General features: G+C 43.1%; 1 protein-coding gene and 1 pseudogene across 1 annotated transcript; both read left to right on the top strand.

Annotated features, from left to right (window-relative positions):
• Positions 1-4,437: 4,437 nt before the first annotated feature.
• Positions 4,438-5,734, top strand: npvf (neuropeptide VF precursor). The gene is made up of 3 exons (XM_076879553.1): positions 4,438-4,610; positions 5,066-5,442; positions 5,554-5,734. The coding sequence occupies exons 1-3, from the start codon at positions 4,446-4,448 to the stop codon at positions 5,621-5,623; spliced, it is 612 nt and encodes a 203-aa protein (XP_076735668.1). The 5' UTR covers positions 4,438-4,445; the 3' UTR covers positions 5,624-5,734.
• Positions 5,735-7,994: 2,260 nt separating this feature from the next.
• Positions 7,995-8,990, top strand: LOC101472417 (cytochrome c iso-1/iso-2 pseudogene; annotated as a pseudogene).
• Positions 8,991-9,552: the final 562 nt, after the last annotated feature.

The following is a 9,552-nucleotide window of genomic DNA, read 5'->3' as shown; positions in this document are numbered from 1 at the left end:
TATTACATAGAGTGCACTATACAGGTCATCGGATGTTCAAGATGGGCTTTACGTCTACCAACAACTGCTCACACTGCCAAACCAATTCACCGGACAATTATATCCACGCTCTTTGGTTCTGTCCACCAGTTCAGAAGTTTTGGCGCGAGATATGTGAAGACTTATCGAAGTGTCTGAAATGTAACATTCCAACTTCCCCCTTAGTGTGTTTGTTGGGCAGCTTATGGTTTTCACTGCCCTATGCATAGCCAAGAAAACAGTCCTCATGAACTGGAAAAATAAAAATAATCTTAATTCTAACCAATATAGAAATGATCTATTAGATTACATTAGTCTTGATACAGCCTCTGCCACCACATCAGATCAATTGCTCTGGGCTCCTTTGATCAGCTCCATCACCTAGTGGGGGTGGGGGGTCATAGTTTGGTCCCGCCTTCACTGTTGTGATTGGTGTGGGGGTAGGGACAGGCTTAGGGCGTCGGGGGGTTCCCCGGAGGCATCTTCCTTGGGGGGCTCAACCCGGGGTAACGGTCATGTCCGGTTAGGGGCTCTGTTGGCTCTCAGGTGACTGTTTCCTCGCGGCTGCGTGCAGCGGGGCTAGGGGAGGGTCTGTGCTGATGGACGTGGGTTACTGACCTGGTAGCCTGGCTGCCCCTGGGTGGGTCCGGGATGGGCGTGAGGTTCTGGGGGCGCTCCATCTCTGGGCTGGGACCCCGACCGGGCCTCGGGGGCTTGGGTCCTGGTTGGTGTGTTGCCGGGGTTGTGGGCGGGTGGGTGCATGGGGGCCCAGCCCTGGAGCAGGGTGCCGCCGGTGCATCGAGCCACCTGGGGGGCTCTTCAACTGGTGGGGGAGATTGTCACATCTTGCAGGAGCTTTCCTCTCCTCAGGAGCTCCCTCTGCAGGAGGGGGAGATACAGGAGAGGTGGAGGAAGATCTCAGCCTGGGTGTTTATTGTCTTATGTAGTCTGGAAGATGAGTGGATGGTGGGGTGGGTGCAGTTTCTCTGTGGTGGGGTTGGGTGGACTGTTCCGGGCTCTGTGGGGCCGGGAGGCGCTGCTGCACTGGGCCCCGGTCTGGATGGGCCTGAGCCCCCTTTCCCTGGCGGGTCGCGGAGTATGGGGGTGCCTACTGGGGTCAGCGGGGGAGCTGGCCCCAGGGAGGGGTCACTTGCCCCTCCCTTCCTTCCCTCCCCATCTCCAGCTGCCTCCCTCTTCCCGCTCCACCACAACCACCCACACATGCAGGACCTTGGAGTAGGGGTGTGTCACCAGGGTGCAGAGGAGGCTACCCCCCCCCTCTGTCCCCTTCTGGCTGCCTCTGCCTCAATTTTATCCCACAACTTAGACATTCACATTACTCACACTCTCATTACACATACATATAGGATCTTGGGGGTGGGCACGATACACGGAGTCCAAAGTACCATCAGGGTATACACCCCACCCCTGGCGTCGTTTCCCACCTCTCAATTTTAAATACACGTAGACATTGAGGGCTAGCAGGAGGGACCATGCGCTTACCTGCTGCTCTCTGGCAGGTAGCTCCATGCCCTCCTGGGTTTTAAATGCACCTTAGAACACACATGCATCAACACTACAATGAGCGGGTGGAGGGAGGTTTGGAGTCTTCTCTCACCCACATTCTCTGCGACCTGCTGGAGCGGGGGGGCTAGGAGGAGGAGTTGGCCGTCCGACTGCGGTCTGGAGTGTGGGGCCTTCCTGCTGCTGCGGAGTCGGGGCGGTCTGCCTCCCCCCACCGCAGGGAAAAGGGTAACACCACCAGGGTCTGGGTGCAGTTCCCCCCTCCAGGGGCAAGGGTACCTAGACCCGGTTTGTAGAGTACGCTTGGGGAGTGTGATCGTGTGTACAACGTCTCTTTATGTCTGTCTCCACGTTGGTTGAGTGTGGAGTAAGTGCATATGAGAGCATGAGGGTGGGAATGGATGTTTGTGTCTGTGTGTGCCTGTATGTCTGTGTCTATATGTCAGGTTGGGTGTCAGGCGCCACCTCTCTGGGGACATCTCAGGCCCTCCAAGGTTTGGAGGCCTATCTCCCCCTACCACCACTTCCCCTGCCGGTGGCGGACTCCCTCAGGTGTCGGTGCGTTGGTGGTTCTTTGTGTCTGGGGATGGGCGTCCAGGTACACACCGGCTCACTCCTTGGCGGCCGCTTATCGGGGCCTGGAGCCTGGGGCTCGCTCGGGCCACTTCGGAGGTGGGGTGCCCCCGGCCTCTCGGCCTGGGGCTCGGTCACTCAGGCGCAGCTGGCTGCCGGCGGAGCTCACGGGCGCGTCACTGCAACTCCCCCTGGCTTCTGCTCCGCGGCTGCTGAGTGAGCCCTCATCTGGGACTCTCCTCAGCTCTTTCTGGGACAGTGGCGCGGCCGCCCCTCTGTTGGTCTTCCTTGGTCTCTTGTGTTCTGGGGGCCTCTGGATGTCTGGAGTTTTGATCTTCTCCATACCTGCTTCATGCCCTGGAGGACGGGGCTGTGGCCCCCCCACACCCTCTAGCAGATCATTACATGAAGGAACCTTTTAAAAAACAAAAAACAAGCGCGTCCATGCTCACAGGTGTACACACGGGTGATCACACCCACAAACTACACCCTTTTTGGCTCCTACCTCAAAGCACACTGTGTTCTGTTGATCTTATGTGCTGCACAATAATGTTTAATATTTAGTATTTACTGTCATATTCCCATATATCATTGTTATGTTGTTTATTCTATTACTCTTGTTCTCTTCTGCTTGTTTTCTTTTTTCTTTCTCAGCAGGTGACCCAGGTGATTGATATATGCATTTTTTTTCTTCTTCTTTTTTTTTTCTGCTCATTCTGTTGGTTTATGTTTTTTGCCCTTCTCCCCCGTCCCTCTTCTCAGCTGTTTCTCTTTCCCTCTTTCTTTCTCCCCTTCTTTCCCCCAGTCAAGTCTGTCCCGTATTCAGTAAGTGAAAATAAAATAAACAATAAAAGGTGAATCAAATGGACCATTACGGCAAGGCTGGGATGGTCAATTTGGTAAAGTAAATCCGTTGGGCATCTTTGTTTGCCTTTAGACAACAATTCTGATGGCAAAAGAGCCAAACGGGACAGGCAAAAAAAAAAAAAAGTTTTAAAATAGACTGAGGAAAAGTGTAAAAACAGCGTTAGAGTCAGACAAATCAAAATTTGAAATTCTTATTGGAAAAATATGGATGCTGCATCCTCCAGACTAAAGAGAGGAAGAACCATTAGGTTTGTTATCAATGTTCAAAAGCTTCCATCTCAGATTTTACAGGGATGCACTAGTACCTATGGAATTAGCAGCTTGCAGGTGTCTGCATCTTTTAGAGCAGCATACATTCCCATCAGAGAAGGCCTTGCATATTTCAGCAAGACAATGCTGAACCGCATCCTGCATCTATTAAAACAGCATGGCTTCATAGGAGAAGAGTCCAAGTGCTGAATTGGAGTCCAGATGTTTCACCAACTGAAAGCGTGTGAGGCATTATGAAATAAAAATAAAAAATAAAAAAAAGCAGCAGCTGGTCTCCTCAGGTCCCGTTCATGGACTGGGATGCTACACAGTGGGAAATATGGCCCTGTCCCAGTGGTTTCAAGAACTGCTGCAGCTATTCAATTCAAATTGATTTAATTTTTTTTTTGATTGTTTTCTTAAAACGGTACACTTTTTCACTTTCAACATTTTATATATTTTAAAATATGTCTTCATGAGATTTGCAAGTTATTGCATGTTTTTTTCTGCTTCTTGTTTTGTTTTGTTTTGGCTTGGTTTTTTATTTTTTTATTTTTTTTATTATTTTTGGACATATTACACAGCATCCCAACTACTTCAGAACTGCGTTTGTAGATGCGTAGACCAAGGTGTTTCTTATAAATATCACATTTTTTTTAAAAAAACATATAGAATAATTTAATATAATAATTCAAACTAACTGAATTTTCAATAACTTGAATAAAATTATAATTGCTCTTATTTTTCTCAGGCCGTCGTTTCATACATGGTTATTTACATGCACGTAAATGTAAACATTTTAGTTACACTGTAAAGAAAACTTACAAGAAATCCTTACAAAAATGAATGTTTTGTTCTGGCTCACTGTAAATCAAATTGTGATGCTAAAAATGTGATATGTGGTATCTTTGTTGAACACCTGTTTTTGCTTCCTGTCAACTTCCTGCTTTCAACCAAACTAAACCGAAAACACACTGACTGGTTCATTCAGCAGCCTAATTAGGACATACATACCTCCTCAAACATATCCTTCAGAGAAGGATAATTAGTAGGGTCAGGAATTTCCTCCTGTTAAATTAGGCTGAAGATGTATGTGCATGTGTTTGACTGTCTTCATCACACACCGCCAGTGACGCATGCTTTCAGGGACCTTTAATACCTGCAGACACTGTGGTAACCATATGTCCTCAGGCTGCTCAGAGAAGTTGTGAAATATGGTTGTTAATATGTTGGTAACAATGATACTGTCTGCGCTCCTGATGCTGCGGGGTCTTGGAGGGTCTGATGTACACGTCTTTGGGAAATCGGTCCGCAGCGGTAAAAACTTGCTCAGCAGCAATGACGGCACATATTCTGTGAGGAAACAGCCGCACCAAGAGGTAAGAAATAATTAGACCCATAACTTGTTAGTAAATGAGTAAAACATGTTTTGTGAACTGATTTAACATTTCAGAAATTGGTTAAAGTGTGAAAACCTCAAATAATCTTCAATTTCTTGAGCTTAAAAATTTAACCATATGGTAATTTTAGCTGATGTACAAGATTGTTAAATGAATAGCTGAGCAGATTTTAAAAAAGGCAACTCAAATAGATCATCTTGGGCTCTCCAAAATTAGCTTTTGCAGACATTGTTTCACTTTTTTGCAGAAAAATATGGGGTATGAGCATAACCTGTGGTGGCAACTAATGATTGCTTTTGCTGTGAACAAAAAAATTTTTTTAATTAATGAATGTGAGAAAAAAATGCCCTTGACCCAGTAGTGAACCAGCAATTGTTTGGCTTGCAAAACTACTGAAACAGTGCATTATATTTCATCTGATCTCTTGTTTCTAGACTAAAAATAAAATCCACAGGAGCTTAGATCTCGAGAGCTTCAATATACACGTGGCTCCCACCACCAGCAAATTCAGCCTCCCGACCATCGTCAGGTTCTATCCGCCCACTGTCAAACCCCTCCACCAGCACGCCAACATGCCATTGCGCTTTGGGAGACAGAGTCATCCCAGTGATGAAAGGACACCAAACTCCTCTCCCAACCTGCCCCAGAGGTTTGGAAGATCCTGGGTGGCAATTCGAGTGTGTGCAGAGTGCCCGAGCATCAGACGAGCACCGAACCAAGTGCTGTCTCAAAGATTTGAGAGGAATAGTCCCTACTGGAAGCTTCTGAGGACTGTTGCCATTGAACAGTTATTAAACACTGGCTTGCACTGGTAGGTAAATGATGTTCTTAATGGTTTATCTATCTTCAACCTCGGGTGCACTCCTGAGAAGGGATGGGTGTCCCATTGTGCATTTGCAAACAGTGTGCTTTGTTCCTACAGGGCTGAAAACTTTGATTCAACAACTACCTCAGATGAAGAAACAGAGCTGGAAGAAAAAAAGAGTAAATAGTGATTTTTGTCTATAGGGCTCTGTAGGATGTAAATATCAACATTTCTTTATTTTACTGTATAAACAAGTGCTTAAAGTGAAACATTTGAGGAAAATCTTGTATGTCTCTTTAAATAAAGTTACACATATTGTGATGGAAAGCAAATTTTCATATTTCATACTAAGTCACAGAAATTTTTCTCTTACATCTGACTTGACTTTGCACAGTTGACCTAGCAACGGTCATGAGCAATGTTTAAACCTCAGCCCTGCAATCACAAACTGTTCCGTCCTGATCCAAAGGAGTGTCAGTGGGCTGTGCCATTGGGAATAAAACTGATTTACACAAACATTAATATCCTGTGATGGTGGTCCATTCCTCCAGCTAATGCTGTGATTATCTCAGACATTGTTTAAATTTTTTTTCATCAGTTTTGCTTTTCAGTACTTCTTTGGAAAAATCATTTTATTGTTGAATTTTTTTTTAACCTTGCAGTTAACTATGTTAGCACCCGGCATCCACTGAAACCCTGCCGATACAGGAGCAACTTTACGGCATGTGACCCTGCAGTTCAGTGATAAACCACAAGGGGGAGACAAAAACCCAATCAAAGTGGCCACTGTGATCTTTCTGCTCAGCCTCTAGTTTGAAAATTTATTCACTTTTTTCATAATAATTCCAGTAAATATATATTTAATAAAGAAAATATGCTTCCTTGTCTTCCTATAGTGGCGTGTAAATAAACTCCTCGTGTCCTGGAAACCACCAACTATATATGTACGTACTCTGTCAGTAGTGGGGGTATATCAGGGTAATATGTACTATTTCAATGGCCAAAGAGGTTAGAATACTGGTGATTGGTGCAATATCATGAGATAGTTTTAAAAAAAACCTTCTGACATTTTGTATTCAGTGTTTTGTATATCAGTGGCTAGGTTGATGTGGAGGTTAGCGCTGTCACCTCACTGCAAGAATTCAAACCTTCTCAGGGACTTTGTTGGGTTTTCCTCTGGATTCAGTGTAAGTGTGGGGTTAACTGCTTTCTAAGCTGGTTGTAGATGCAGATGTGAGATAGAAAATACTTTGAGAAAAAGTAAATAAACATAACTTGCAATAGCATTAAAGAAAGTATGGCTATCCCGTAGCCAGTTTTACACCCTTTGCATTAGAGCCTTAGCTGGATAACACAACAAATAAAAAAATCTGTTGGCTGGCCTGGACAGTGTGGTTTTTAACAGATGAAAATGAGGAGCTGTGTTTATAAATCCATTATGGTTGCATAATGGTGACAAATGCATTTTAACCTGCAGATGAACCTTCAAACTGCAAGTGGGGATCACTGTAAAAATAGATTTCATAGAGGTGTTTATCAAAAGGAAAATTTATACTTTGTAAGTCTATCTAACACTTTAAAGAGTTATCTTACAAAACAGAAGGCTTATAGGGAAGGAAGTCCACATTAAAGCAAGGCAGTTGTGTTTCTTTAAAATCTTTATTCAATTAATGTAATTTCTTAAGTTCGAGCAGACAATTGCATTACTGTTAGTATTACAGAGTAAAGCAGGGAAGTTAACACATAAAACATTAAGCACACAGAAAAGTCACACACTCCCACTGTTTCCTTAGTACTGTGCATCCTGTACTGCGGGCACTATCACTTTGTTAGATTAAACTCTTTATGTCATCCACCGGTTAAAAATTCATTCACACCTTTCTTGATTCACTGGAATGATTCTGAAAATGGTGACACTGATTTTGTTACTCCAGACTGAGGGAAAATGTGACCACCTTGGTTGTGTTTGGTCTCCCTCTAGTGGCCAATCATTGTACTGAATGAATGTCCTACTGAACCACTGCATAGTCAACCACCCCCATTATAAATTTGAGATCTTACTTTCTGAGCTTAAAAACTATCCGGCGCAACGCTGAAGCTGAAGCTAAACACTGAACTTCTGTCCAGAGGTATTTCAGCCACAGTCCAATATCTGCAAGTTTTCCCTTTTGTTTATTAACTGTTCATTTATTTGTTTTTTATGTGTCTTTTTGGAGGATAAATGATGGCATAAATCTTTTCTCACTTTGACTTTTTAGCAAAAGCGAGTCAATCTTCCTGTTAAATAACTATTTTAGTTTTTTTTTTCTTTTAAACTTCTTTTTTTTGTTTTGTTTTTTTGTTTTTTTACATGTTTTTGTTCCCAGAACATCTTGTTCCACATTTCATAACTTGTGCATTAACAGCCTGGAAGTTGGTGAGTGATTTTTTTGACTCTGGGCTACTGTTACATGTAAATATTTGTGTAGTATATTTCCACTCGCTTCATATGTTACTAGTTTGGGTGTGACTCATTCCAGGTTGCACACTTCGCTTGTGTCTCCTCCCAGCCACTGGTAATGGGGGATGTCAAGAAAGGAAAGAAAGTGTTTGTGCAGAAATGCTCCCAGTGCCGCACAGTGGGAAAGGGGGAGAGCCACAAGGTGGGGCCCAACCTGTGGGGACTGTTTGGAAGGCAGACAGGGCAAGCACCTGGCTACTCCTATACACAGGCCAACATTGATACAGGTACCATTGCTGTGCAGAACTCACCTTGGTTAGACTGACAGATTGATTGATCTCCATGCATCTCAGCTTTGTGAAGCTTTGTGTCTGAGTCTTTTCTATGTGAAAAGATGCAAATCAGATTGGTGGAAAATTAAAGCGGAGTGAATAAGCCAGTGCTAGCTTCTTCTGTGAAAAAGTCAATCATAATCAATCTATCCTCTAAGAACTATTTCTTCATCTTCAGCTGCTCCCTTTAGGGGTCGCTACAGTGAATCATCTGCCTCCATCTCATTCTATCCCTCAGCATCATTTTTCTTTTATGCCATCCCCCTGCATGTCCTCACTACATCCACAAATCTCCTCCGCAGTCTTCATCGTCTTCATATTCAACATCCTGACAGAACAAACCTTCATAATCTTATAAATTTCAGTAGAGCTTTGAATGTGAATTGTAATCTGCATTTTAACTCTTCTGTACTGGAATTTATGGGAGTTTTCCCTTGGAGTGCTCAGTAGTGTGTATATTTCTGCTATAATATTAAGAAAGGATATGTTTCCCATACCTGATGGCCAGAGCAGCAGGCCTGAACAGGTAGCACAGTAGCCAGCATTCTTCTCCGATTCACCGATTTTAATCTCAAAGAATTAATTTAATTATTGTGTTTTCTTTTTTAGATATTGTATGGGATGAAGACACAGAAAATCCAAAAAAGTACATTCCAGGCACCAAGATGATCTTCAGTGGCATCAGAAAGAAAAAAGAGAGAAAGGATATTATAGACTATTTAAAAGAAGCTTATGAGGCGCATAAACTACTGCTGATCGATGCTTGTGTGGAACATTGTTAGAACTTTGTTTTCTGTTAACACATAAGTGTTTTCTGTTTAGATGTATCAATTTGGGCAGGCTTTGTGTAAGAGGTTTTTAATCATCTTTTCAAACCACTGGGTGTTACAGACTTCGATCGTTACAGTGCTGCTCTTTACTTTCACTGAATTCATTTCTGTTTTTGTTTCTGTTCTGTGTTTTTTATGGATAGTATGGTCAACAAATAGATTGCTGTTGTATTTTTAAAAAGATAAGAGAATAAGGAACAATGTAAAGTGCTTAGATTACTTTAACAGGCCTCATTCTTTATACTGAGTTAGCATGCTATTTTACATTTGCCAAACACCATTGACTTTGACCTTGTAGTGTTTAGTTAATCTTATATTAAATTTTTGCATAAAAACACAGCTGGTGTGATTTTTTAAGGTTGCCATTTATTTTCTTGAAGCACTGCTTTGTTTTTAATATGTTTGGCTTCACCACACAGCACTAGGATTCTAGCAGACAAAATTTTAGATTGAGACACTAATAATATATTCATAGAGCATATAGTTTTGAAGGACAAATTACTTTGCACCAACA

The sequence above is a fragment of the Maylandia zebra genome, linkage group LG22 (genome assembly GCF_041146795.1).
Source record: "Maylandia zebra isolate NMK-2024a linkage group LG22, Mzebra_GT3a, whole genome shotgun sequence".
Lineage (NCBI taxonomy): Eukaryota > Metazoa > Chordata > Actinopteri > Cichliformes > Cichlidae > Maylandia > Maylandia zebra.
This window is presented reverse-complemented; position numbering and strand designations above follow the sequence as displayed.

Coding starts and splice junctions, on each gene's coding strand:
- npvf (XM_076879553.1), top strand. CDS start 4,446: ATGGTTGTTAATATGTTGGTAACAATGATACTGTCTGCGCTCCTGATG. Junction 4,611..5,065: donor GGAAACAGCCGCACCAAGAG/GTAAGAAATAAT, acceptor TCTTGTTTCTAG/ACTAAAAATAAAATCCACAG. Junction 5,443..5,553: donor TTAAACACTGGCTTGCACTG/GTAGGTAAATGA, acceptor TTGTTCCTACAG/GGCTGAAAACTTTGATTCAA.